At 47.2% G+C, this 27,902-nt stretch overlaps 12 protein-coding genes across 12 annotated transcripts; 5 read left to right on the top strand and 7 right to left on the bottom strand.

Annotated features, from left to right (window-relative positions):
- Positions 1-215: 215 nt before the first annotated feature.
- On the top strand, positions 216-2,548 carry TERG_03670 (uncharacterized protein; the record flags this gene model as incomplete). The annotated part of the gene is made up of 2 exons (XM_003236576.1): positions 216-392; positions 563-2,548. 2 exons carry the CDS (start codon positions 216-218, stop codon positions 2,546-2,548), a joined length of 2,163 nt encoding a protein of 720 aa, XP_003236624.1.
- A 377-nt stretch (positions 2,549-2,925) lies between these two features.
- On the bottom strand, positions 2,926-3,435 carry TERG_03669 (mitochondrial 54S ribosomal protein YmL31; the record flags this gene model as incomplete). Its single annotated transcript, XM_003236575.1, has 3 exons — positions 2,926-2,978; positions 3,077-3,309; positions 3,395-3,435. 3 exons carry the CDS (start codon positions 3,433-3,435, stop codon positions 2,926-2,928), a joined length of 327 nt encoding a protein of 108 aa, XP_003236623.1.
- Positions 3,436-3,801: 366 nt separating this feature from the next.
- On the top strand, positions 3,802-5,156 carry TERG_03668 (uncharacterized protein; the record flags this gene model as incomplete). The annotated part of the gene is made up of 4 exons (XM_003236574.1): positions 3,802-4,003; positions 4,082-4,100; positions 4,185-4,295; positions 4,349-5,156. 4 exons carry the CDS (start codon positions 3,802-3,804, stop codon positions 5,154-5,156), a joined length of 1,140 nt encoding a protein of 379 aa, XP_003236622.1.
- A 247-nt stretch (positions 5,157-5,403) lies between these two features.
- TERG_03667 (uncharacterized protein) lies at positions 5,404-6,903 on the top strand (the record flags this gene model as incomplete). Its single annotated transcript, XM_003236573.2, has 2 exons — positions 5,404-6,197; positions 6,228-6,903. 2 exons carry the CDS (start codon positions 5,404-5,406, stop codon positions 6,901-6,903), a joined length of 1,470 nt encoding a protein of 489 aa, XP_003236621.2.
- A 147-nt stretch (positions 6,904-7,050) lies between these two features.
- On the bottom strand, positions 7,051-9,075 carry TERG_03666 (ATP-dependent RNA helicase DBP9; the record flags this gene model as incomplete). Its single annotated transcript, XM_003236572.1, has 4 exons — positions 7,051-8,140; positions 8,200-8,678; positions 8,735-8,811; positions 8,880-9,075. 4 exons carry the CDS (start codon positions 9,073-9,075, stop codon positions 7,051-7,053), a joined length of 1,842 nt encoding a protein of 613 aa, XP_003236620.1.
- A 265-nt stretch (positions 9,076-9,340) lies between these two features.
- On the bottom strand, positions 9,341-10,105 carry TERG_12035 (uncharacterized protein; the record flags this gene model as incomplete). The annotated part of the gene is made up of 2 exons (XM_047751057.1): positions 9,341-9,856; positions 9,938-10,105. 2 exons carry the CDS (start codon positions 10,103-10,105, stop codon positions 9,341-9,343), a joined length of 684 nt encoding a protein of 227 aa, XP_047606022.1.
- Positions 10,106-10,670: 565 nt separating this feature from the next.
- On the bottom strand, positions 10,671-11,591 carry TERG_12034 (uncharacterized protein; the record flags this gene model as incomplete). Its single annotated transcript, XM_047751056.1, has 1 exon — positions 10,671-11,591. One exon carries the CDS (start codon positions 11,589-11,591, stop codon positions 10,671-10,673), a length of 921 nt encoding a protein of 306 aa, XP_047606021.1.
- Positions 11,592-13,320: 1,729 nt separating this feature from the next.
- On the top strand, positions 13,321-13,768 carry TERG_03663 (uncharacterized protein; the record flags this gene model as incomplete). Its single annotated transcript, XM_003236570.1, has 3 exons — positions 13,321-13,386; positions 13,441-13,551; positions 13,613-13,768. The coding sequence occupies 3 exons, from the start codon at positions 13,321-13,323 to the stop codon at positions 13,766-13,768; spliced, it is 333 nt and encodes a 110-aa protein (XP_003236618.1).
- Positions 13,769-14,425: 657 nt separating this feature from the next.
- TERG_03662 (uncharacterized protein) lies at positions 14,426-15,252 on the bottom strand (the record flags this gene model as incomplete). Its single annotated transcript, XM_047748133.1, has 5 exons — positions 14,426-14,741; positions 14,807-14,964; positions 15,031-15,071; positions 15,125-15,182; positions 15,229-15,252. 5 exons carry the CDS (start codon positions 15,250-15,252, stop codon positions 14,426-14,428), a joined length of 597 nt encoding a protein of 198 aa, XP_047604109.1.
- A 1,759-nt stretch (positions 15,253-17,011) lies between these two features.
- On the top strand, positions 17,012-18,779 carry TERG_03661 (uncharacterized protein; the record flags this gene model as incomplete). Its single annotated transcript, XM_003236568.1, has 2 exons — positions 17,012-17,068; positions 17,142-18,779. The coding sequence occupies 2 exons, from the start codon at positions 17,012-17,014 to the stop codon at positions 18,777-18,779; spliced, it is 1,695 nt and encodes a 564-aa protein (XP_003236616.1).
- A 431-nt stretch (positions 18,780-19,210) lies between these two features.
- On the bottom strand, positions 19,211-22,889 carry TERG_03660 (uncharacterized protein). Its single transcript, XM_003236567.2, has one exon. It carries the CDS (start codon positions 21,856-21,858, stop codon positions 20,473-20,475), a length of 1,386 nt encoding a protein of 461 aa, XP_003236615.1. The 5' UTR covers positions 21,859-22,889; the 3' UTR covers positions 19,211-20,472.
- Positions 22,890-23,602: 713 nt separating this feature from the next.
- On the bottom strand, positions 23,603-26,810 carry TERG_03659 (uncharacterized protein). Its single transcript, XM_003236566.2, has one exon. The coding sequence runs from the start codon at positions 26,262-26,264 to the stop codon at positions 23,847-23,849; it is 2,418 nt and encodes an 805-aa protein (XP_003236614.1). The 5' UTR covers positions 26,265-26,810; the 3' UTR covers positions 23,603-23,846.
- Between the last annotated feature and the right edge of the window lie 1,092 nt (positions 26,811-27,902).

Here is a 27,902-nt window from a genome sequence, read left to right as displayed (position 1 = left end):
CTGGTTGCTCCTGCCGCAACAGAGACGGGAACTCAGATGATATTGCATACATCAATCATCGAAAAGGCTGATATTGACAAGAAGCTATTGGTTGTCATGATATATCACTGCTTTGATGTATGGCTCCGCTATCATTTAACTTATACCACTAATTGCTGTTTGACGCTGTGCTACACTCTTTTTCCACCGGGCCCACAGGCCAACCTCCCATATGCATGGATAAGAAACATTTGCTGATTCTCGTTATAACGAGTTTTGCATCCTGGCTACTCATTGTTCTACTTATCTTCGCTACCTGGAAGGCTGCAGACTGGTTTGGTCAAGAGCCCAGGGACGTCGAAGCCGCTCAGGTTGAGCCCGACATTCTAACCGATATCCCACAAGTCAAACACGTTCGTTTTTCAGCTACCGTTGAATTCATTTAGGTGATATCCTTGAACTGGATGCTCATACGCTCGTTAACCCTTGACTCTGCAATTGGTGTTATTTTTGTGGCTGATGTTTGCGTTACCAAGACTAATAATCCATGGCTCCCATATATAATCATTACATCTCTTTTCAGCGTCGGGAAATCATTCAACCACCTCGCCTCCCAAACGGCCCAGGAGGAGCTGTGCCCGTGGACGAACGTATCGATTTGAGAACTTTCCTTCTGCTATTCATTGGAACGGTGTCTATTTTCATACTCGGTGTTTTCTACTGGAAACTGGGGACATTTTTACGCTCATTCACGCGCTCAAGGGTGACTGGAGGAGGGCGGAGTGCAGCTTCGCCTCACGTTAGAGCCTGGTACGGATGGATTCCCACTATGGAATATAACTATCATAAAGAATGGTGGAAAGAGGACTTCCGCTGGGCTAGGAAGTTCATGTTTTGGAGGTCTTCACATGCGAATTATAGTTGGATATGGTGGGACCCAGATGGTGAGAAATCAAGGCAACGAGCTGAAGATGAGGGTCGGCTGAGGCGTATCCCCTCGCGGTTGATGAGATATGCCATCAACGGACTGAGGCCCAGCTCGCACTCACAAATCAACCCTGAAATGGGTGTTCCCCGAATGAACCGCTTGTCTACCCTTCGAAGACACCATAACCGCAGAATCATGGAATATGAGGATCTCAATATACCACGGCGTACCGATTTGAGTCTTTCGCCCTCTTTGAGGACACGATCCAAGTCCTTCGATAATAGTGGATATAGAGCAGGAAGTGAAACACCACTTCGCCCTGCAGCTCGAAAAACACATTCCGAAGGCTACCGTGATGGCTCACGCCACGTACGTTTTCATAGTCCAGCTGCTCAGCCACTTCATACCAGACGAAGACATGGACAAAGCAGCATCCTGAGCATGGGGAATTCCATGGACGAGACACATGGTGAAAAATCACTTTCCTGGAAGTATAGGGCATGGGGTGCAAGGATGCAATGTCAGACCTTTGGTGATACTCCTGGAGTTCTCAAAGGCCATGCTGGCCGACCAGGCACAGCAATGTCGTTCGCTCTCAAAAGCATGATATCATCAGGGTCCGGCTCAGATATATACCAGTCTCATCATTATGATACTGGGACTCAGCCAGCTCCTCGATTGCCAAACCACCCTACTCCAGAAAGGAGACAGATACCAAGACCACGATGTCGGCCAGGAGAAGATACTCTTCGCATCCGCAAATGCCGCGGGATACGACGTCGACCTCCTCTCGAGAATTGCTTGAGCCGCCCTGAAGTACGTCTAGTCGACAATTTAAATAGAAAGCTCGAGTGGTTATCGAGTGAAATGGACCCAGGTCGAAAGTCATTTGCGTTTCTCCTTCTCCACAATCATTGGCTCAACCGGGCTACTTGGGTTGTAATGGATCCTTCATCGAGACTCACTGTTCAGAAAAAAAGAATACAGAGCGATCCTAGAGTGAATAAGAAGGCATTTGGCGGTAAAAGCAATGCTGTTGTACCCGACATTACCCCTGCACCAAGAGCCAGAGCAGTTACGCCACGGATAGACTCCTGGAGGGTAGCAGTCAATCGAGCGAGGGTGTCTTCTGGAGCTAAAGAGATTCCAAAGGTTGAGTTACTCGAAGGCTCGGCTGAAGATGCTGCTGATAACAACGTCGACCCAGCAAGCTGGATTCTCAAGAAACCCCCACAAGGACACGGAATGTCGAATAAGCAGAAACAGACCTACTTCGAAGGCCCTGGTGGCTGGGCTGAGAAACTGGAGTACTGGGAGAATGTTCCCCGGTTGTATAGGGTCCGGAGGGTAGTTCTTCAAGGCAAAGCCAACCGCCGATGTGTTGCTAGAACTGGAAAGGGCATATATCACGGCCTTGAGAGAGCTGCTCGGGAAGCAAGGAGGCTCAGTGCCCAGCAGTACCAAAAGATCAGACAGCTTGAGAGGTCTGAGAAATCGGGCCGGGGAGTTGTAAGCCTACATCATTCCTTGAGAAGCACTCTTTCAAGGTCCGCGGTCAGTTTGCCGGGAATGGATAGCCCAACACTACAGCCACAGAGTACCACTGATCCGGTGTCGATGCATGAACGAGACGAAGGCTGAACCAAACAAAACCACAGCATTCATGGAAATTATTATTCTTACCGTTCGGAGTGAATTTAATCAGTTTATCTTTCATTTTTGCATACGGAGAAATGGAGTGGCCAGTTGTTAATTCCCTGGAAATGGGACAAGTCTCTCTGGGTTCAGCATATCCGTAGGATCATCAATTACCAATAGAAAACAAAAAAGAAAAAAACAATCCAGTAATAATACACACGTATATTCAGTGTATGTCTAACCGTAGAAGGACAGCCAAAAGGGAAAAACTCCGTACATGCCCACATATTCGAGGAAGAAAGATATTTATACATAGCGCAGAGCCAGTATCCGCGGCAAACAGAAATGATATATCGATGGAAAAACGTGAAGAGGCAACTCTAGAAACCAGGAGGGTTAATTCTCTGGCTAACACGAGTCCATTTGGGAAGTTCTAAGAAGCCCCCAGTTAGCATATGTCCATACCACGCTACAAAATAACCGGTCCCCTAAAGGTCCGTAAGCCACCAAAGCAGCACGGATGAAACGTACTATGTATTCCCTTGCGGTACTTCTTCTCCTTCCGGTCGAAAATAGTATACTTGTCTCGTGGTAGCATTTCCTCCTCCCTAGGCATCTCTCGGTACCACCGCTCTACAGGCTTCGTGGCTCCAAGTCCATTTCTTTCCAGCGCAGCGTAAACCGTATCAACAACATTGTCAACTGCTCGTAGCCGCTTTCGTTGTCTAGCTTTCTGAGGACTGGACAGGCGCCAGGGAATTTTCCTAATGAAAGATTCAGGTTAGCCGTTACCCATCTTGTAATCGGCGGAAGGGCCAAATGGCACTGGCACGGGGCAATTGGGCGTACCATAATAGACCACTGAGTAAAGGGGAGGTAGGCTTGAACATCTTGAGTGGAATTGGCGTTTATCAGACGCTGAAAGGCGATCGTTCAATGTCCTTCTTCGTGAGTTTTCACATTTGAAGATTTGAAGCCGCGACTTTTTTTTCTTAGGGAGATCATTGAATGGTCCGTGCACGCCACTTCTCCAACTCTGATATAACCAACCAAAGCAACACTTCGGGCCTTTTGGATGCGAGGTTCATCCCGCCAGACCGTTGCTATCTTGTACCATATCATCTCTTTCTTATGTCTTGTCTATATAGAAACCTATCAATCGGGTTAATGTCGCTCCTTAGCATCCCATGAATTAATCAACTGGACATACTCCCGGCTCGCCTTAACTACCGAGTCGACCTCCCGCCGAGATCCCGATGCAGCTCAAAGATGGGACGCTCGAGCAGCCGTCCTCCGTCTGGAGGTCTCTATCCTCCGCTACTACGCTGACTATTGCGGCGTTATGTCGTGGGTTTCTATTCTCGCTTAATACCACGGAAGTCAATGGCTTGGATCGATTCTTGAAGCTGCTAGAGTCGCGGCAAGATGATAGCTCGAGGACACGCGGATTAATCACTGGTTAGCTACTCTATCTATATACTTGGCCGAAAGCTGTGATGAATCCAGGACGCTGACTTTCTTTGTTTGTTTTTGCAGTTTCAAATCACATTAGTGTGTACGTAGCTTGACGTCGCCCCTTTTTCGCAAGCACATATACAACGTGAACACTGGGCTGAAACTTCCCGGGTGGGCGCTATAGCATGGACGATCCGTTGATGTGGGGTGTTATACCGTTGCGAAGCCATTGGGAGTTCCGGCCATGCAACCGGAGATGGGCTCTTGGAAGCCATGATATTTGTTTTAAAAATAGGTACTGACCGGAAGTCACCCAAGGTATGATGGCGTGCTAACTCTCCTATATAGATTTATGTCTGCGTTCTTTACTTACGGGCAGGTTCTCCCAGCACATAGACTTTTTCATTCTTCTCGCGGTGGGCCCTTTCAGCCTACTGTAACACAAGCCATCCGGTTACTATCCAAGGGACCTTTCCCTGTGGACCCTCATGGGGCTCCTACAGACAAACAACGATGGAGTATAAGCAATACCTGTGTTGATCCTTTCTCGGAGGTACCTACGGCTTTTACTACAAATGGAGAGGACGCTTTTCTAGCTCCATCTACATATGCATGCAACTCCTACTCTTGGATACACATCTTTCCAGAAGGGATGATACACCAGTCAGCTCACAAAACTATGCGCTACTTCAAATGGGGCATTTCTCGCTTGATATTGGAACCAGATGAATGTCCAGATATCGTCCCAATGTGGATTGAAGGGACGGACGGTGTTATGCATGAGGACCGTGGATTCCCTCGTTTTATTCCTCGCATAAACCAGAAAGTCAGCGTCACGTTTGGAGAAAAGGTAGACACGGAGGCTATATTTGGAGAGCTAAGAAGCAAGTGGCAGAAGCTGAAACGGGAATCGGAGCAAGGAAGCACTGAACCTCTCGCAGTTGGCATCTTGAATGAGAAGCTCATGTACGGAGATGAAGCTACGGAACTTCGTCTGGAGTGTACGCGAAAGGTTCGGGATCTCGTTCTTGAGGTCCGGCGTTCAAGAGGCTTCCCGGATGAAGATCCAAAGGCCAGCATGGCCGAAACATGGCTGAGAGAAGGGCCTAAGAGAGAAGGCAGGATGGATGACGGCTCTCTGGTTAGGGACATCTAGATTCTACTTTTACTTTGAGTTTACGTTGAGTATATCAATATCAAAGGAGTGTAAATGCAGCTTGGGCCAACATTTTGAGGCTGTAGCAAGTCGCCAAGCACTTTCAGCCGCCACTTAAAATAGATGTCAGTCAATACGGGAATCAGTCACTATTTCAAGCAACATGACGGAATATAAAGTACTCCGTACGGCTTCAGCCTGTCCTGGTCTTCTCCGACCAAGTTAGATCTCCTTTCACTCATTCTCTATGCCCAAAAAACACAAGTCTCCATCCATTAAACCAACGCCTGCCGCCCATCCTTCCCTCCAGTCGACCAGATCAACCAACCATGGCCAGACAGCAACAGGTCAATCATCGGTCAATGAAATCCTTCAGCAGATGCGAAATGCGTCTTCCAACGCCACAGGTTCACGACAGGCAAGACTAGCGCCTAGAACGGTTCATCCGTCTCTAAGAAACATATTAGAACTTCCCGAGACGCCTCCTCCCCGACCTCGACCGACTACATCCCGCCAGGCAATCGGACAGCGAAGAGTCCGCCGAACCCCGGGACCGCCTCCTCCTCTTAGCTGGATAACCCCTAATACAGGATCAAGTGCAGGTCTAGATACCCCCGACGAGGGTACGTTGAGAAGCCGTGGCTTCAAGTTTGGCCGTCGACTCGATCGCCTTCCTGGCGCAAGGATTCCGCCAGAGGACAGTTTACTACACACCACACTTCGGTTTATGGCTAGAAACTGGGATTGGCATCTTATATATGATGGAACGTTCCTGTCAACATTGCCAGTGTCAATAAGGCAGCTCCTGTTGACGTATGTATCCGTCTACACAGATCATTTATCGATGGGGGTCAACATGAAGGGTTTAGAGCCTCTATTTTTGACCCAGGAGTCCGGGCCCGAAGACAATGCTGAAGTGACTCGGCTAGACCTTGGATTTTCCATTGGATACTGGCTTAATTTGAAACAGCTCTCCAAACTTATCAAAGGCAATATACCAAAACATAGGGAGAGCACACCTGTTCCTACTTCATGGGAGGAGTAAGCTGACCTAGAGACACAAAGTCCTAGTCTCCATACTCCAAGCCAGCTCGAAGTGGCCGCCTTCAGCAACATCAAATTTCTTTCTTTAGCATGTCCAGCCCCGGAATCCGCAAGCTGGGTTTCTCTTATGAAACTTCTTTCTCATATCCCAACGTTAACCCATCTTTCTCTTGCTTATTGGCCTACCCCAACTTTGAAACCCAACGCTCTAACGGCGAGCGTGAGTCACCCAAAGCATCATTCACTCTCTTTTCAATATGGAGCGTCGGATGTATATTCTTCCTACGAGAATAATTGGACAGAAGCATCTATCGTCCTGGCAAAACTGTCAAGGGTAACCTACGCCCTTAAATGGCTTGATCTTGAAGGCTGCACTGAATGGATCCCAGCATTGTGCTGGAATGGAATTGACATCTATGGACAGGTGCACAGTGCTTCAGGTCCAGAATGGAATGGCTCGTGGAGAGGGATAGAGTGGATAGGACTTGGTCCTGGATGGATCCCAGCGGCCCCGGCCCCCGATAACATATCTGTCACGGAAGTTGACGAGGACATAGTGATGAAGCAACAAGATAGATTCCGCAAAGAGCGAGAATCCTTCAAAACCACGCTTGAGAGGATCAAAGATGTTGGTAAGGGCATTCAAACCGCAAGGATAGAAGGGCGCGGGAAATGGATACATTATTCTGACGGATCAGAGTGACGAGCGCGAATTTTAAATATCTAAATATGTTGTCTTCATCTGTAAAGGCATTTATGCACAGGAATAGGCGTCTTGTTTATAGCAATATCTACGCTCAGCTATACAACATTGGGTATTTTCATATTAACAAACCAAACCACCCATTTTTTACTTTGACTTAAACGACTTCAATGGATCAATTTTTCGTCCAGCGCGGCCTTTCTTTGCAATTCTCCCTCGAGCCCTGTTCTTTTGTCTAGCTTGCCGAATCCTGTTCTCCTTTTTGTGTAGCCCAACAAACCCAATGTCTTCACTCGTTAGTGAACTCTTCCCCTTGGTGGGCATTAGATACTCCGGCACATTCTTCAACTGGCTCTGCACTCTCACAGACCCAAGTTCCTGATCATGGCGTAACTCGCGTAGCTCTTGGGGATTCTCTTCGAAATGTCTCTTGAGTTTCTCACTCTTGACCAGTTCTTGTCTAATCTCCTTTGCCCTGGCTTCTTGAACGGCTATTCTAGTCACCGCTCGTAGGGCATCTGTCATTCGGTATCTGAACACCTCTATTTGCTTCTTGTCGAAGTGGTAGGGCTTCACCTCTCTTCCCATCTTCGCTTGTCGTTTCTCTATTTTAGCAAGGACAGACTCATCGTTCTTTGCTGGTGGGAAAATCGTTGGTTTGTGCTTTCCATACAATTCAGATGGAACAACAAATGAAAGAGCCATCCCGGTTTTTCCAGCTCGGCCAGTTCTGCCAATGCGGTGGGTATATGATTTAGCAGTCGTTGGAAGGTCGAAATTGAGAACGCATGCAACATCCTGGAAATCTATTCCTCGAGAAATGCCATAGTCTTTCTCCTTTTCTGACTTTTTCCGTTTCTTTTTGTTGGATGGTGGCAGTTTTTCTTCCACTTCTTCAGGTTCGCTGAGGTCCTTGTTTTCTTCTGTAGCGGCATCAGTAATAGGCACCTCACTCTCGGATGTCTCCTTTTTTGACTCGATTTTCCCTATGACTTCTTGGTCATCGGCAGCAATTATAATATCATAAACACCCTTGTTGAATTCCTCAACAGCATGTATTCTAGAATTTGCTGGCAATTCTGAATTGAGGATACAACTCTTGATACCAAATTGTTCCAGGAATAACTTGAGTCGATAACATCGATCCACATCGCCGACAAATATAATGCATTTGCCTTTCACGAGTTGCAGTTTGAATATCACGTATGTTAGTAGAAATTTGTCATCCTCAGCACACCTGAAATATCATTTGTTAGTCAATTCAGATATACGGCATGATAGTGAAGAGTAACGCACTTCACTGCAAACTGGCTTATACCAGCGCCCTCATCCTCGGCCTCTTCAAGTTTCAAGATAGCAGGACTTCTACAAAAGAGTCCCTTCAGAGTATCAACTTCAGATGTCAGTGTAGCACTCATCAGGAAAGTCTGAACACCACGCGGAATTGCCTTCGCCAGGTTTTGCATATCTTGCTCATATCCATATGAGAGAACCAAATCAGCTTCATCAATAACTACTTGTGATATGGTGTCCAAAGCCAACGCCGAGTTATTGACGTTCACAATTGCTCGCGCGGGTGTAGATATAACAATATCCGGTAAATCTGCAAGAAGCGCGCGTTGGACAGCATCGGAAACCTTCTGTGTGAGGTTCCCTGACCGTATATCCTTGGAACAGAACTCTGAGAACGCAGTTACGGTTTTGTGTACTTGTTGAGCAAGCTCTCTCGTTGGTACCAGGATCAAAGTTGATATCGACTTATGCGCGGGGTCGACCTAGCAATCATAATTAATAAAGGATAACAGATTCCAATGTCTCCCAGTATAATTACCGCTTTCTTCTGTAATATCTTCTGTATGATCGGAATCAGGTAAGCTGCTGTTTTTCCAGATCCGGTTTTTGCCCTTGCTACAATCAATGGAGAATTAGTCGACTGGCTTATGAAATTATGAAATGTTATAGATGTAGCACCATACCGAGGATATCCTTCCCACTGAGTGCCAGGGGAATAGCCTCCGCCTGAACTAATGTCGGCTTCGAAAATTTTTGTGATGTCAAGGCCTGAAGCAGTCGTGGGTCGAGTCCAAAGTCCTCAAAATGCCTTGCAGGCTTTTTTGACTCCGTCGTTTCTGCTGATGTAGGGACATCATTCTCGTCTAGCTTGCGCTTCATGATTAAGAAATTAACCGTTGGATCACAGACAGGACTGGTTTGTATATCTTTCCATCTAAATTTAAAGACAAGCAATAGCGGACTTTTTTTCTTTTCGAATCGAAGATAAATTCTAATTACATAAGCTCATTTACGCTTCATCGGTAAATCTTTATTCCGATAAACTTTAAATTTTCCGAAACCTTAACAAAACCTCATCTTTCTTTTTCTTCGAGACGTCAACAATTATTCATTTTCATTCTTGCGTGGACTAGAGAAGATAATATCACCACAGCATCCATGGAACGAGACACATAAAAGCCTCATCATTGTCTCCGTTGTCTCCTTCTCTATCCTTGATCTTTTCCCTTTCTACTTTAGCCTCCACTTTGAGTTGTTGTGCTTCGGGGATATGCCCTATTTTCTCTTCAATCCTTGCTAGAAACCATAAAGACCGCGCAAGATGTGGTTGCATATCGCCGCCCTCCCCGCTCATATCGACTATTTCGCGGAGAAGCGTCGCGGCCTGCGCATCGTCACCCTCAATCTCCGACATCGCAGCAATGATGAAGGCCGAATCAGCTACCCGTGGTCCTTGGCATCCATAAAGCTCTCGATGAATGTTCATAGCTGTCAATGCTAGCTTCCGAGCTTCCCCTGTCCGGCCTTGGGCAAAATTAATTCTCGATAGCAGCATGATATCTCCACTATGCTTCGGGTACTTGAATTGGATCACTAGCTCCTCTGTCAGGTTCTGTAATTTCCAGCAGTGATGTAAGGCACTAAGAGATCCATCCGGCTGCTATGCTCGGAGATATGTTAACGCATATATTGCCTGACTTCTACTCATAGAAAATGGATTGAGCTCGGTGTGGATATCCACGGCCTTCTGGAGACATTTGAGAGCCTGATCAACCATACCCTGTTCGGCGTAACTGCAGGCAACCGAGTCATATACATCAGCTGCCTCCCGCAAACGGTTGCTGTAGAGCAGTTCTATTACTTTGAGAGTCTGTAAATACGCGGATAAAGCGGATTTCGGTCGTGCCATGTCCAAGCTGACGTGACCTAAGATTCGGTACGCTTGCGCACAAGTTACTGTGCAGTTGTCAGTCACAAACTAAAGGCCAAATTCCACGAGATATTCTGCCTCTGACGGTCGCTCTCTTTCCCAGAGATATCTAAGTGAGGTGAATATAGGTTATAGTCGTATATTGTAGGGCTCTACTTTGCAGCACAGAAGAGCAATCCTGCAAAAGTGTCTCGGCTCTTAATATCGATCATATGACTATTTGATAATTTCATAAGCCAGGTAACATGTGAAATAACCTGACTGCGAACCTTCCATGAAGCCCAACCGTGGCCTTGATGTTTTGAACTCTCGCTCTCCGTGTCTGCAAGACTGGAAAATAACACTTTAACCACATTGCCAAAGTAGACCGATTCTTGGCTTGGCGATAGTCGTGACAAAACGACTGACTGAACAAGGGGATGGACCGTCATTGCTCTGATCTGATATCTGCCTCACAAACCCTGCCTCGGCGAGTTCTACTACTGCTTCGGCACAACTACCGGTTCTTTAGCAGTAATTCAGGATCAAAATACGAAAGGAGAGCTTACTCAAATTCATCATCCAGGAAACCTAAACAAACATTGGTGATTCCAGCTTTCTTGATAGCGAGCACGGACCTGGGAATGGGATTACGGCCAAAAAATGAAAGGATATTCAACAAGCTTTTCGATTCGTCCGTCAAATTCAGAAATGATTTTTCCCACGCCGTATCCACGGTATACTTATATTGTCCTGGTGGCCTGGCTCTGTTAAATATCTTCTGGGCTGATCTGCCGTAGATTGGCAGGAGTTGCTCGTAGGTATAATTGTGGCGATCCATGTGTTGACCAATTTGCACTAATGCAAGGGGTAGGCCACCAATGCCTTGGAGGAGTGTCTTTGCAGCTACGACATCTGCCTCACTTTCAAGGTGCTTACCGATCAATGAGAACATTATATGCAACTGTCCATGGACATCAAAACATTGAAGATATATCACTTCCGTTGTCCACTTCGAGGTAATGGAAGCTGATCGAGAATTAATGATAATGGACCCTTGAGGACTAGATGGCCAAAGTTCTTCGATGAGTTCACTGTTGTTAACATCATCTAGCACAAGGAGAAACTTCTTCCTTGTTGCACTTAGCCAGTTCTTTACCCTCTGGCTGAGCGTATCCAGATGTTCCTCACCTTCTGCCGTTTGCAACCCTGAAATTGTCTCAAAACTCTCTAGGCCCCCGACGAAGTCTCTCTCTGATGATGCTGATACCCATATGACAGCGTCATACAGGCTTTTGGTATGATAGACATACTCCAAAGCAAGCTGTGTTTTTCCTATACCACCCATACCGCAAATAGCGATGGTTTTCAAGTAGCCCTTGGTAACGCCAGGGTCAAGGCCAATTTCTAAAGTTTTCAATTCTATTGATCGGCCAGCAAATTGGGTGTTCCGGTGGTATGGCACCATGTGACATGGGAAATTCATGATGCTCTCTACTGCCTGGGTCACTTGAACACAGTCAATCTTCCTAGCAGCAACAGGTATTCCAGTTCCTCCGGGGGCTCGAGTTCTATTGATATCCTTATCGACAAGCCTCGAAGAAGCTCGAATGTCCGATATTTTGTGCGAACACTCCCTATTAAACACCGCCCATGCCCAGGTTCTATCGATCCTTGGGTTATTATGGCAGTATACTATCAAATTCGCAAGTATCAAAGCTGCCTTGGAGTATATGTCAATAACAGCGTCTTCCAGGTCAGATGTCACTAAAATATCATGTCCATGCTACTCCGCAATTAGCTCCTGTCCCAAAGCTTCAAGCTTATCTAGAAGTAGGGCAGGGAATGGCCTGGCAAACTAGGTGACTTAGCATGGGCCTTTCAACTTTTACTATTGGGTCTGAAAATGTTGCCTTACCTTGCAAATTGACCTGAAGGAAGCCCATATCACAGCTGTGACCACGTTATCCCCCCCAATTTACGTATTTATAGCAGCGACAAGGCCATCGAAACTGTCAAGTATCAGCTTGAATCTTTCAAAGGAACCCAGCCAACTCTCTGAGAACTGCAAATCCAGATAGGGTAAATCAATTATCTCATTAATGAGATCACCCAAGCTACGAATTCTCTGAATGTCGCGGTGGATTTCCCGGCAATTCACCCCGCCAATCCTCAAATTATCGTAATAGCCGCAAATAGGGGCCACCCATCTAGGATCAAGACCGTCACAGTCCCGTATGATATCGTGAGCACCCTGGGAAGCCATGGCTTTATGTTTACTTACCGCAGACACCCTTCTATAGTTGATAAAAACTTCAATGAATAATTTCCAGTGTACAGTGTACAGGGATCGATTATAAAAATAGGAATGCCCGTGAATCTGCCGAATACTAAGATCTTCTGCATACTTATCCGCACCCCGCATTCCAAACTGCATGACAAGCCTCTTCAATCTATTGTGCCACTGCTTCTTGCAAGTCGCCAATACAATGTCCCGTCTGTGGCAACGCTACCGATAGCAGTGGTGGGGAAGAAAATACCACCACCACGTCCAACCCCTGAATAATGAGGACATCTCTTGTCGTTACTACTCTGATGCGAGACATATTGCCACCTCGACATTCGGCATAATGGGTTCCAATATCACCAGTTGCTCATGTATGGTGATGTATCTTATATATGCCGTTGTTCCTCTCAGTGAACTCCTTCGTTGACATGGAGCTGCCTCGCCCGGCTGGGGATCCTTTTTTCTGTTTGTTACCAAAGGCGATAACAACTGTTTCCTTGGATATATTTCGCAGTACAGCCATATCATGCAAGCATATCCCATCGACATTATGTAAATGGATATGGTGAAGAGAGGGGTGTAGTGGCCCTCATTTATTTCAGATGATAACTTATTAGATGAATCTCCATAGCTAACCTCTAATCGAATAAACTGATAGTTTATATTGAAAACGCTTCCTTTTCTATGAGTTGCCGAGGGGGTGGGCGTTAGTTAGTTAACCAAACATCCAACAGGGATTGATGTCTACAAGATGGTAACGTCTAAAACGACATCGTGTTCTTATTTTTGCGTACTTCTTTAACTCCTCCCTGCCATGCTCCCAAAAGTACAGCGGATAAGCCTGTTCATTGCTTTAGTTGCTCTCTGCGCTATCACCCTATTATTTACCCATTTGGCCTCTTCGCCCGTATCCCATCTAGCTGCCAGCATGTCAGTCACACACGTCGTCCTTTTCCGGTTCAAGAAGGATGTCTCACCAGAGGCCGTTCGCGATGTTAGTGTAAACCTGGATGACTGTTCAATGGAAGGGTGCTAACTTACATTGTAGCTTTCCACTCGTATGCTAGGCTTAAAGGATAAATGTCTTCATCCGCTTACCCAAAAGCCCTATATCCTTTCGTCTTCTGGCGGGGTTGATATGTCGATCGAAGGTATCCAGGTAAGATGTAACTATACAAGTCAGCTTCTACTATGCCTGTTTTCTAACTTTCTACATGAAGAATGGCATGACACACGCCTTTGTCGTCAATTTTGCAAGCAAGGAGGATCGAGATTATTATATCCAGAAGGACCCTATGCATCAGGACTTTGTAAAGAGTGCCGGTGAAGTTCTCGAGAAAGCACAGGCCGTGGACTTTATCAATGGAGAATTGTAAAGTGCAGCATTTAACAAGGCCATGCACCAAAAAAAATTACAGAGCAGTTCAATGATATTTGAAAGCCATGCATTACTTCCTCGGAAAATATAACTAGTTAACCGACGGCAGATAATATAGTAGAGATTCCATAATTTGGTAGCTAAGCTAAATTCAATTTGGTTATATATAAGACGTATATATGGGCGGTAACATCATTGAGATTGAATGCTGTCAGTGGTAGGTTTATGTGTGAAAAGCTTGGAATATTTGACGCAGGACACGCAGAAAATGAATGAAATTCAATGTAATGTCAGCCACTGTACCTGTGCTGTTGAAGGACGTTATGTTATTTTAGACAATATTTGAATATAGAGAAAAGTAGAAGAGACTTAAGTTTGGGTTTTTGTCTGATATTTGCAATAGATGAAAAGAATCCAACCACATCAAGGGAGAATGGGTTGAAATCTGCTGGTCAATAAAATCCAACATGTTGAATTGTTGAATGGAACAGCTTAGAACGTTGTTGTCCGTATAGAAGGGTAACAGAAATGAAAGGGGCCAACGTATATTTAAGAGAGAAATAATCAGCGTGCCTGACGTATAATATCGTCATCAGTGAGAGAGTGAATGGCCTCAGCGGTAGAGTTGGCCATGTTATCGCCCGAATGTTCAAGATTAGTTACCGTAATCTTCGTTATCAAGACATTGTCTCCAAGCTCGGTGGAAAAGTCTTAGAGATTCCTGGCTGACATGTCCGATAGGCTTGACCTTAATGTTATGATCCACGGTGAAAACCTTTCCGAAGTTAAGGCAAGACGATTCCTGGAGTTTATCTTCTGGGGTAAAGGGGTTTATCATGATAGGGGGTATTCCAGCTTCTCGTCCTGGGGCGTAATAAGCAGGCTCACTTCCCCTCATGTATACTACTGAGTGAGTGTTCAGGTCAATACCCGGCTTCAACAGTCCTCTTCCTCCATAAGTATAAATAGCCCTTTTAAATAGCATTAGCTCGTCATTTAGATACTTCGTTAGGAGTAGCCGACGATAACTACTTACAGACACCACGAACAGCCTTGCTGGTTATTGACAACAACCATTCTACGAATGTTTGCATGAACCTCTTGACCATATCCAGCTGAATAGAAGTAAGGACTGCCGTGACTATGCGGTACAGAGGTATCACCGGCAGGCTCTGCCCAGTATACCGAAATAACCTATATATGACAATTTAAAACTTAGCACACTCTAGGTTTATTGACAGTCTAGAGTTAGTCCCATACCCTACCGATGGAGTAGAATTGTGTTGGCTGGACCTTATAATCTTTGGCTGTTCAGCTTTTATGAACATATATCGTTGATGTGACGTCTACTTACCCCTATTGAACCTTATAACATCTTGGTGGGTGCTGTTCCAGGGCCCTGATGTACCACTCTAAAGTTAGATACGGCACTACCATGCAGCCACGGAATTAGCATACCGCTGTAAGCCCTCTGGAGGCCATATGGGCTGTATCCGTCCGATTGATAACTAAGGTGCGAAGGAGCTGGGGCAGTATTGCCGGTCACCGGGTGAAGTGATCAGCTCAAAGTGAGCTTTTGGTTCAACAAGGAGATATTTATAGTATTTCAACATAATTGGAAAATATTGTACGATAAAAGAAACGAGTAACCTACCTCGAGATCAGTTCATAGTTGTTGCCTTGATAGGTAGGGTTTGAGAATCTCCTATTTGTGTCACTGGGGCTTTGCCATGTCCCGTGGTCATATTGTGACGGAGTTGGTGATGGGTATGAAAGACTCGTCTGCGTTGAGTGAGCCCATGCGGTTGGTCGCTGCCTCTGGCTTGAATTTTGGTAGATAGGAAACCCTGAAGAGTCCCCATGATACCCGCTGTCTATGCTGAGGCGGACAGTACTCGGATTTTCCGATATATCCCTATATTTTTAGTTGAGCCAATCAGTAATTCTGAGAACAAAAGACCGTATACCACCTGGACGATATTCATCTATTCAGCAATAGTATCAACAGTGACACTTTTGATAACAAGAGACATAGATGCATAATTATCTCGTTGGCGGAGCAGATACGTACTCCTCGTAGTTAGAAGGGGAGTTGACCAAGCCGTCCTGTGACAGAGGCTCGGTTCCACGATAGGACTGTGCTACCCAGAAGGTCAGTGATGAATAGAACCCCTGATTAACTCAGCTCACAATAGTAAGGCTCTTGTCTGCTCGGATACTCAGCCGGAGGGCGCAACTGATTTGGGCGCTGCGGCATTGCATCCGCCTCAAGTGCCGATGACACCCAGGTCAGCGCGGCACAGGGTAGGTTAACTAGATACTAGATAGTAGGGAGAATAATATATCCAGCCTGGTAAGCGCGGATGATGCTTCAAGGCGTCGAATATTTGGGTGTGGGCTAGGCTTTTATATGCATGTCTATTAACATTAACTCTGCTGGTGCAGCTACTGGAGCTTCCAGTCCAGCAACCCCCCAGAGCCGCATCTGACAAAAGAGTGCGGGACAGCCCATAGGATGCATATATGCGTTTCAAACCGTCGCATGGCTGGCAAGTCGTGGCACGCTGAGGTGTGAGGATTAACGGAGGGACATGGATACAACGGATCTCCCGATATCTCCATCGTCATCTAGAGGCTGAAAAGGGCCTTGGCTGGCAGCATACGAGGACTCCTCTGTACGGGAGGACCAGGGGGGTATAGGATATCGTTCGCATGGAGGAGAAAACAACAGAAGCCCTCTTCGTCCGCCGTCCTGTCCGCCGGCTTGACCTCGCAACAACGCTCAGGTGATTCGATCTCTTACAGCACCGGATCCTTGCTGACGCCGGGATGGCAGACATCTTCCATGCACGAAGCTTGCACGTTCAACAGTCTTTCTTCTGGCTGCTTCCCCGTATTGGCTGGGCTGGGGTTGACGCCGATATCAACATGGGTATTTTATCACTCTGATGTATCGTGGCTGTCTTTACGATACCGTCTGCCTTCTGATACACACGCATACGAGAGAGACCTGGTAATTTTTGCGAGAGGACGAAAAGCCATTGATTAACGGATGGCTGCGTATTCTGTCCTTCATTCATTCCGGGGGGGTTCCTACTGTTCTGCAATGTGGCCAGTATCCGCGCTGATTCTGAGGCCGTCGTTTGATGCGATCAACCTTCCATGTCGAAGAAGAGCAACAGTCACTCTGAAAGATCGTTGAAGCTGAGATCGAGTATGGTGCAACGGGGCTCCAGCAGCCATGGCATCAAAGCAGTCTTCTGTCCTTACGACACATATTGGCGAAGAGCTTGAAAAGGTGAGCATTCTTCCGGTGGTGGAGAAAAAGACCAACAACGTGTTTCTGGTTGAGTTGACGGCGGCCGTTGAAGGAGGTAGATCAGCTCATCAGCGAGTTCGTCCCCAGCTTCGATTCTTACTATGACTTCACCTCCCTGTCCAGTTTAAACACCAAGGACACAGATGTTGGCGACCTGCCGGACATGCTATATGAGCGAGGTAGCTCAGGCAGCGAGCATAGTATGCCGGCGATCCAGACGCTCTCCTTGAGCTCGCCCCCGACTACCGTGTCTTTTCCGGAAATGAAAGCGAAGCTCACGCCGGGCACGTCGCAAGCTCCAGATCAATCGTTGATAGCCAGCTCAGACTGGGAGATACTGAAATCAAGGCTTCAACAGCTAGTCAGAGACCATGGCAAGGTTGCTGAACATCGTTTCGCTACCAGGCAAAAGCGCGCAAAACTTCGGCAGAAGAGGACTACATCAACAGATCTGGGAATCAATCTAATGAGAGAATTGAATGTTCACTTCGCAAGAGAAGGTGTTTCCTCGCCACTCCTGGCCTTGTTTGAGGAGTATAAGAGTTCATGGGATGAATACCTGGCCATGGAACGCGAATATAACGACGACGAAGACGGGCTTGATGACAGAGAATTCCAACTCGAGGGCACACAGGAGAAGATAAAGACTGCTGTTGAGCAGTATGGTACGGATAGGGGGGCCATTACCAAGCTCAGCCATAAGGACGAGCAAGTTGATTTTGGACCAAATATAACATACGAAGGCGGAGTGTATCATCCATTGATGGCTGAATACCTTTCTCGCCGCGGCACACTGGACCTCGTCAATGAAAGATTATGGGAACTTCGGCTAGAGCACAAAGAGGCATTCAATGACTACCAGATGGGAAGGGGGCTGACCGCCGAGCCGAACGAGTATGTTATTGACTTACTCACCAATTTCCGGAGGTACGAAGACGAAATCCTTCAGGAGAAAGAGGCCTTAGAACGGGAGACCGAACAGCTCAAGGCCCAGTGTGACCAACTGGGACTCTGTGAAAAACCATCTCCTTTTACACCAGCGGATGATTATACCGCAAACACTCTATCAGATCAACTGCAGTCCCTGCCAGCACATAAGCACTTACTCTGGGAAAAGGATACCCCCCAATTTTTCGAGTCCGCTCTGGCCCAGGAACCCCTTGACACTGGGGAGTTTATTAACAAATGGATTTTCCACCAGCTCTGTCAATCTTCTATTGAAGTACTCCATCTGAAGGAAAGTTTCATATCGGAAAATATGAAGATTGATAGTGAAGAAGAGCTGCTCGATCTCGCATTAAGATATTGGAAAGTTGACGCAGCTAACAAACCAGTCCGCCGGCCCATGTCAGAAATCTATTATGATACCTTCAATGCCAATGTGATGCCTATCAACGTGAAGGCTAACAATATTCAAGTAGAAGTTCCCCAGGTCCCCGATCCAAGTCCCATACGCAGCTTTGGGGCTGAATCTATCCACGAAAGCCAGAAAAAGGCTCCCAGGATTGACGATACCCCTACAAATAAGCACTTGAATACTCGTCCTGGTCTATATTCTAGCAAAACGGAGTGTCATACGCATTTCGACAATAAGCCCCTACTTAACTTCGGCCGAGGCCAAGCTTCTTCAGCAATTTTTCATTACGATCTGCCTCAGTACCGCACTGAGCAAAGGAGCGGGAGCGGCTGATCCCTGTCCTACCGTGACATCATCCTATTGGATTCTTGTTCTCTCTTTTCCCTTTTCTCACTCTCGCCCCCTTTTCTTTTTCTTTTCCTATTTTTCTTTTCTTTTTTTTTTTTATTACGGGAGGAAGCTGCACTTTTTTCTCATGCGCATCGAGCAGCTACATCAGGACACCACTAACAAGGCATGCACACCATTGCATTGTTTGTCATTCGATATCATAGACACTGTTTCATATACCCTTTTGGTTATTCCATTTGTCGCTAATATATCTCTTCTCATTATTATTACGATTATTATTGGCATTTTTGGCGATATTATTATTCCTTTCAGTCCTAGGTCTTCAACTAAATTCTACAATCTTTTTTTTCTGCCTGGGGCACCAGACACGAGAGGCCTTTCTACCTATTTTCTATGTAGCCTCGTGGAGAGTTCGAATGTCCCGGCAAACGGCCTATCCTTACGGGGTATCAGCCTCCACCATTGCCTTTCGGCGCCTAACATGTAGCGACGGACCACGTAGTGGTGCTTCAAGATAAATAGTTCATTCGCTTTGGAGGGTACACGTCACGCCATATGTTATCATAAGTGGCTTGAATGAAACTGTAGCAAGATGGTCTGTTGCGTCCTGGCCTCGCCATGCAATGCATCCTACCGAGCATTACCTTGGATGCTGCAAGGCGATTGCTCAGATGACAAGATCCAAGAAAACGGCACAGTAAATCTTACTTGATACAGAAGAAACACGCCGTATTACCAGAACAGAACAGCGTATTCTACGTACCGGGACCGAAACATAGAAATAAGTATATCACTGGGATTCCATTTGTAGGTGTCGAACTTCCTTGTTTTCCAATAGGTTCAAGCGGTTAGCAGATATATATATATTGAGTGTACGTAAATGAAACTATCATTGTAGCAGGGTAACCTTACCCTACTCCAGTAAGAAGATCTGTGTCCGGAGTACCGTTCTCCCTTGTATCTGTTGGGTTGGCCTATATAGTAGTGTGTTCAACGCTTCTGTAGTAAAAGTGCCTTGTGACCCACTCCGGTTCCGAAGTATACGTGCAGTGACATGCATCGGTTTGACCAGGCTGATTATAGCAGACTCAGTAGCCGCCCTGGCGTATCACTGCAATATAGAAGGCTCCTCGCGGAGCGTTAGAGAGAACTTAGGAGATTCGACCCGAGCTTCTCCCAGAGTGTTTTCCAGCCTCGTAGGTTAGCTAGCGAGGAAAATAAAGCCGGTAGCCTTGAGCCTGAGCCTCTGCCGGAATGAGAACACATTTCTTCTGAGTGCTGTATTCATCCATGAATTATAGCTGTGCCTCAGGCATATATATCTATGAAAACATTCGAATGTCCGTCTCGTTGATTTAAGCTCACGGTCCACAATAAGCTTAAGCGGAAGCGGTGGGGCGATTTCATAGCGTTCCCGCCTGCTGGGCACAGGAAGGTAAAAGGACGGGTGGCATTATTGGAAACAGGTAGATTTAGCTAACTACTACATAATGAGGACATGGATTCGTTCACTTGGCCCGTACATCGCACCCAAAAAAAAGAAAGGCATATATAACATTAAACCACAAAATTGGCACCAACTCCCTTTCCACAAGACATGGCAGTTATAAAAGACGCAATGCAAAACATATCAAACCGTTACGCGTACTAACTAACACACGGACGATGACTCTCGCTACTCTCCATCGCTGTCACTCAAGCTATCTCGGCGTCTACCTCGGCCAGTCCGACGATATCCTTTGCTGAGGGCGGGGAGTGGCTGATGATAACTCATGTTGCTGGTGCCGTTGTCAGACCCGTCAAGATGCTGGTAGGAGTACTCAGACATATCAAGTGGCTCAGTATAGCCACCGGGCATTGAGGTGCGCTTGCGAGAGGTGGACTGACGGTTGTTGCTGGTACTCGTTCTAGGTCCACGGGGACGTTGAGAGTGCCGGGCATGGCGGGAGCGACGTTCAGTATCCGAAACCTCGGAGCGGCTAGCCTCAGAGCGACTAACATCAGAGCGACTCGCTTCCGTACGGCTTGCATCAGTACGACTACCAGCAGTACGATTACCAGCAGTCCGACTACCAGCAGTACGATTGTCGGTGTCCCGGCGACGTGGCGGTGGAGAAGGCTCTCGAAGAGGCCGTTGCTCCTCTGTTACATGGGAGACGGTATCTTCACCTGCAACGAAAGAAAAGCCAGACACGTTCCGACCCCTGGAAATATCCATCTCTTCGTATTGATTGGTATAACCAGCCTGGCTCTGTGTCCACTCGCTCTTTTCATCATAGGTATAGGTATATCCAGCTGCGCTGCCTGCATTGTGTGTGTTGGTGTGTGTGTTGGTAGGGGTAAAGTCAGATCCATGGTATGTTCCATCAGCTTCACGGTTCATGCCACCAACTTGCGCAGGTTTTTCGTGGCGGTACGCCCGCATATCTTCGTCGTGGCCACCTTCCCAGTCGGACTCCTTCTGTCGACGCATCAGTTTCTTCTTCATGGCAATGAAACCTCTTCTCGTTCTACCCGTTTTACCCGTTGCAACGGTTTCCGTTTCCATGGCAGTGGTAGCGTCATCATAATCCCGGTACTCTCTGGCAACAATACTTCCTCCACCAAGTGCGGTACTTTTCGTGGCGTTGGAAAGCGTTCGGCCATCAGGACCCTTTCGTCGTAATACTGTTGATTTATAATCATCCCAGTCGTTTTCTCGCCAGATGAACCCTCCATTCTTCGCCCAGAAAAAGAACCAGATTGCTGCAATAACAAGTGCTGCACCAAGGAGGGCAAAAAGTGCCAGCATGCCTTGCATGTTGATGCTATGCGGGTCGATCGCTCCTTCGCCATAGACTGGTAGAGACGTGGTAGGTTCCTTATCTCTGACAGCGAGAATCTTCGTGTCTTGCGTATTTGTTTCGAGCGACTTCGTCGGGATGTTTCTGGGCTCAAGGAAGTTCTTGATATTTGATGGCGTTGTCCGTTTTATCGACTCCAGGAATCCGGTGACAACTGAAGAGGATCCCGGGGTTAAGACCCCTTCACCTGAAGGGGGAACAACAGGAGCTGGAGCCATGATAACCTGACTCTGATCCAGGCAGTCTCGGTGAATAGGCGAGGAATGCGTCTGGCCCCAAGATGGGGACTTTGCTTGCCTCGAGGCAGGACAACTCTGATGCTGCCAAATATAGTTCGAGCAAAAATGGTTAATTCTAGTGAGATGTGAATAACAAGGAACGAAGAGCAATAGAGAAACAAGTGACAGTTACCAAGTGATATGGTTGTTGAGAAAGAGAGACTGGAAGTGGGCGACCAAGAGATGTCGCGGTGGCGGGTAAAGCAGGAAAATGATGAGGCTGGGAAGTCTTTTGTTTACTTCCCTGTCGTCGTCGGAGCAACTGTTGCTTATGTCAGCTAAAATGTATCACGTGCAATTACCTGCCAAGACATTCTGCGGGAGCTAAACCTTAATTTATTTAAGGCCACAAAAGGCAAAAAGAGACAACAAAGCAAAAGCGAAAGGATGGCGGTGATGCTGTTATTTGCATACAGACATATTAGCCACGGTGGCTATAGGATGACGGACTGCTGTCCAACCAGGTAGGCAAATTAGCGTCGTCCACGTGTTTTGAAAGTGTAATACATGAACTATGTGCGAGAGGACATATTTGGGTCAAGCTATCACGGAAGGTGAAAGAAAAACGTATGTGAAAAAATAAGAATGGCAGCCTTTGTGTGTAAGTGTGGAAGCCCGGCTCCTTCGCTAGGGTAAAAAAGATAAAACCTTAGCCAAAACTGATAACGCGGAGGCAATACAAGCTGGCTGGAATTATGGTGAGCACTCTGTGTGACGACCTGGGGTCGCTAACGTGTCGAGGCGGTCGGTACCGGAGAGAAAAAGAAGACAAAACGCTGGCTGGAATAGTCAAATTGTACATTTTACAGGTCGATTCTGGTATGAACGGATGATAAACGTGAGGCTTTCGCATCGGGCCGCGAGGAAGAAACACGAGGGTCCTGAGCGAGAAGGCGGAACGTACCCCATGAACCGGATATCAACAAATTAAGTAGCGTGGTAGAAATATTGAAGGATGAAGCACGGAATCACTGAACGGTAAGAGAAAAAAAAAATAGAAGTTGGGTATGAAAAATTGAGAGTAATTATCGGTATAGAAGGAATAGATCAAAAAATAATAATAATAATAAATAGATAAATAAAAGTACCAATCATGCAATGCGCACTTGAATTGCACGCAGGAAAGATAAGGTGGACAAATGGTAGGTACAGAACAAATCCAAGGTTAGGTGTAAATGCAGAACTTGGGGACGGGCCATTGGGATCGTGGGGGTAAGTAAGGGAATGAGATTGTGGGTAAATGCCTCAGGAATAATATTATCATAACCACATCAGATCGTCGACAATCGTACAAATCATAAGTAGGAGCGCGTGTATAGCATAAATGAACAAAGGTAGTAGGCGTAGCAGACGAAATAAATAGGTAATTGAAGGCGTATGCAAAGGGCTAAGGCAAAAACACGGATGGCGAAAAAACAGGTGAGGTATCTTGAACACAATGCATGCAAGAAATCAGGTCATTGATCAAAGGTGTAAAAAAGGTAAAAAAGAGCATCAGCGATAAGGCTAGGGCAAACAAAACGCGGGAAACTTGGAAGGAAGCAAAATCAGTGATATAGAGGAAAAGGTGTAGATGACGAAAAGGGAGAAGCAAAAGACAGCTGACCCCTTCCAAAAAAAAAAAAAAAAAAAAAAAAAGGAAAGAAAAGAAACCAAAGCTAACTCTTTTTTATAGAACTTTTGTTGTATCCCGTCGACTTTTTTCTCTTTCCCTATCCAAGCATTCTTTTGTTTCTGGAAGAAATAACTGAAAAAAGTATATCAAACGGCCTCCCAAAAGTAAATAGATAGGTTGATTGAACGAAGTCATGCGGACGGGATAGGTATCTCCCGAAATAAATCGAATATATAATTGTTTTGCTCATTTTGGTATTTTTGGGGTGTTCTCGCACTTATCCATGGAAGCAAAAAGGGTATTTCAAAATAGTTTACTCTAGTAGGCCTCGTCCACTATATCCTGATCGGCTGGATCGTCGGCTGTCACGTTCGGCGCGGTGTTCTTCACGTAGGCGCCTGATGTCGTCGGCTTCTCTGCGGCTGCTTGTGCTAGCAGTGTCTGAACGTGGTAAGAAATATCGATCCCGTTTTCGTCCGCCAATGTTCAATTCAACCCCTCCCTCCTCCCCTGAGCGGAAGTTAATGGTCTTCCCATCAATGGCATCACTAGATAGCCCAATTTTAACTCCTCGGATGATCATGGTGATGCTATCGTCGTCAACTCGGGAGCCAGTGGCACTGCCATTCTTGGTGTTGACATCACTGGTATCGTCTTCTGAGTCACTGCTTTCAGATGATGAATCATCTTCAATTGCATCATCGTCGTCGTCGTCGCTCTCAGTTTCGCTGTGTGGGATTGGAGGTGGCCGACGAGAAGCAGCCTTGCGGAGCATCTCAGTTGTGAGTGGTACTGGAGCTGGTGGCGCTTGAGGAGCTGGGGGAGCCGGAGGTGCGGGCGGTGCTGGTGGATGTTGCTGTCTAAGCTGCTGTCGAGGCTGTTGTCGATGGACGCGAGACATAGGGTAAACTTGCATGGGAGGCTCCTCCTCCTCCTCCTCCTCCTCCTCTTCCTCTTCCTCTTCTTCCTCTTCCTCCTCACTTTCAGTGTCGGTGTCAGTTTCGCTTGGGCTTTCGATCTCTGGCTCTGGTTCTGGTTCAGGCTCCGGTTCAGGCTGGCGTTGGTGAATCGTCCGGGCCTTGGAGACACGACGTGAAGCTTTTCGGACCATTTCAGTAGTAAGCTGCGGCGCCTTTGGTGCCCGAGCGGCTTGGTATGCCTCCACTTCGCGTTGCTTCTGTTCTAAAAGATTCTCCTGTTCAATTCCGTATGTTGATACACGGCGTGGGCGGCGAGGAGCCTCTACAGTAACTCTGGCAGGCCTAGCAGCATCGTAGTATGTAGCAGTCCTCCGCGGCCTGGTGCTTGCAATCACCTGAGTCGTGCCTCTTTCTGGAGAGGGCTCACGAGCAGTACTGCGGCTCGTCCGTCGCTGAGATTGAGGGGGCTGGTGATGGTACTGGTTAGCCCTTGGTGCTGGGAGTGCTTCGCGCATGCTAGACATATCGAATGATGGGGGACGATGAACCACAGTGGTGGCTGCTGGCGTGGTAACAGCCTTCTTCGGAGTTGGTCGCTTAGTGATGGGAATGACTTGAACAGGAGGCTGTGGTTGCGCTGGCTTGGCTGCTGGAAGGCGAGGAGGTGGCATGCGGTAGTAATCTTCATCGTGATATGAGCGTGACTGCCGGCGAGCACGTTGTTCCCTAGACGGTCGGCGTTCCAACTTGCGATCCAAGTTTGGCATATGACTCGGTGTAGGAGGAGTGTTTTCCACAACTGGAGGGCCATAGACCGAGCCTCGTCTTGGTCGTTCAGATGAAGGTCGAGACATCGATGCCGTGCGGGGACGCTCGTAATGCATCATCACCTGGGACGAGTTTTCGTAAGACGAGCCCATAATTGGGGAAGGCTGAGTGTAGGATGAATCGAAAGGCGAGCCCATGTAAGCGTTCGTATAGGCTGAGGCAGAGAGTGGTGGACCAGCATGGCTATTACCATACGGAGCTGACGGACCGCCTGCCATGTACATCATGTTCATATCAGGTACAATGCCAGGATGGAAGCTGACAGGGCGACTCTGCTGGTGGTAAGAAGACGAATTTGATCGACGAGAGTGTGTAATGGCTGGAGTGATGGACATGCCAATATCCATTGGTTGGTAGCGAGGAGTTTGAGGCGATGGTGGTACGTCGTACCCAGGGATTTGATTGAAGTACGACGAGGCGTCCATCATGCTCGGTATCATGCCCTGAGTGTGGTATCCAAAGCGATCGCATTCGGCACACACTCCGGGTGGATGCCTTCCTGCGGACATCGACTCTCGACGCCGGGTTTTGGGTGTATGTGTAAGAGCGGTCGGTCGATTCGAGCCTCGTGATGAAGGTGGCTTCATTCCCTCGTTCTTCATTCCGTCCAAGTCTTTCTGCTCTCTCTCCTTTGCCTTGCGGCTATGTTGCTTTTCTCTATCCACTCCATCGCCCCGCGATCTCACACGAGGTATATCTCGTCCAGCCATGGCGTTGTTCATAGAAACAGCGTACGAGCTGCTGGCACCGCTGGCACCGCTGGCAAGCGATTCTCCGCTACTCCCAATTGTCGCCGCAGTACGGCTTGAATAGCCAGAATCGCTGGCTCCGTCTGCGCTGATTATCACTGGGTGAAGGTCCGGCTTTGACCTTTTGGCCGAAATGTTTGCAACCCGTCTTGTCTCGGGAATTGCTACATTCGCATCTTCATCAAATTCTTCGCAGAAGGCGGCGTACGATTGCTGTGAGCTGACGAAAGACATGACGCGATTCAGAACGCGCAGGAAAGAATGGGTCAATATTTAGGTTCGGAAGAGAGCCGTGGTTTCGACAACTTCTGACCCAATCAAATTTGCGGAGCCTGATTGTTTGTTGATATAGTGATAAACTTCGGTCGTTGCTGGATGATGTTGTCGTTGTTCTGTTGATGTTTTGGTCGATGGAGTTGATGTCTTCGATGGCTAAGGGGGGTTCGTGTTATTTTTCTTGCACTCGATGTCCGCACCCCCTTTTTTACCACTCTGCGGTAGTAATGTTGCTCCCAGTGTCAAAGAGTGTTGTCTGGAAGCAGATATCTGCGTTTCACCTGTATACAGTTGCTCTGAGCTCCAATTCAAGTATAGATTCCAGTGAACAAAGCATGTGGTCCATCGAAGAGTGTAAGAGTTGAATGTAGAAGACGAGAACGAAGTGGCTGTCTGTAGCGTGTAGGGGATCCGAGAACTATTATCTTAGTTGTCTTGACCAGCGCGGAAAGGGGTTAATGTTCCGGTTATATATTGATAAGGGGTTGGTTCAACGGAGTAAAAAGTAAATAAATAATAAAAGGCAAAAAAAAAAAAAAAAAAGTTATATATCCAGGCAGTTATATGCGACTGAAGTTTATAATTTTTGTGGCCCTTCTAGAAAACCGCAGGGGACAGAACTGGGATAGTAGTCCCGGAAACCAATGTCACGGAGAGTAAAAAAGGGCTGGGCTTGCTGCTCAGTAATCTGGTAACTAGGCTTCTGTCTGGTCTGTACTCCGTGACTTTGGTGGCTATAGCCGTGAGTCGCAGTGTTGCGGATGGCGGGGTTGTTGGGTGCTGAGCTGATGAAGGGTCTGAAACCGGGGCTGTTTCTGAGCTGGGGATGTCGACGATCGAATAGATGCTCTCCTGGCGGGAGGAAGATGCAGGGAAACAGTCAAGAAAGGCGAGATTAGAGGGACTAAAAGAGGCCGGAAAGGCTGCTGGATGGAGTGGTGGAGGGCGCAAGTCTGGTACGGTTGACCGGCTCAGCTGAGTAGACAGAGAGACAATGACGGCGAGGAAAACTGGGATACGAGACACGGAAGGTTTCCTTTTGAGCAGAACGGAGTGTCAAGAGTTGGACTGACGGTTGCACACGCCGTGGGAGGCTTTCGTCTGTCGTCGTCTTCGTCCTTTTTTTTTTTGCTGCTCGCCTGCTGCTGCTGGGAGGTTTTGCGGGCGAGCGAGCGATGTGACCCTCGGGACGACGATCAGCGTGTATATGGCCGAAGATAACGGAGCCAGACGGCAGAGCTGACTGCTAGCAATGATATCAGCAGCAAAGACAAACGAGCAAGGTGAAATCCTCGTGGTTTGAGAGCGTCGGTTTGTGTGTGAAGTTGGGTTGACGTTGAGTTGTCGGAGTTGAGGTTTTGGTTGTGTTTGTGGGAAGAAAAAGACGTCGAGGTTTTTTTTTTTTTTTGCCCTCTCTTTGAGCTGGATTTCTTTTCTTCTTCCTCACCCGCAGGCCAAACGAGTCATCCTGAGAGACTCTTGTCGACCGTCTGCTTTCTTTTTTCTTCGCCGGTGGAGTCGACGGCTGGTTTCTTTGCTGGATACAGTCTCGATTGCACGGCCGGCCTCATCACTGGCAGCGGTGGTGGGCTTCTA

This window comes from Trichophyton rubrum, assembly GCF_000151425.1.
Source record: "Trichophyton rubrum CBS 118892 genomic scaffold supercont2.3, whole genome shotgun sequence".
NCBI lineage: Eukaryota > Fungi > Ascomycota > Eurotiomycetes > Onygenales > Arthrodermataceae > Trichophyton > Trichophyton rubrum.
This window is presented reverse-complemented; position numbering and strand designations above follow the sequence as displayed.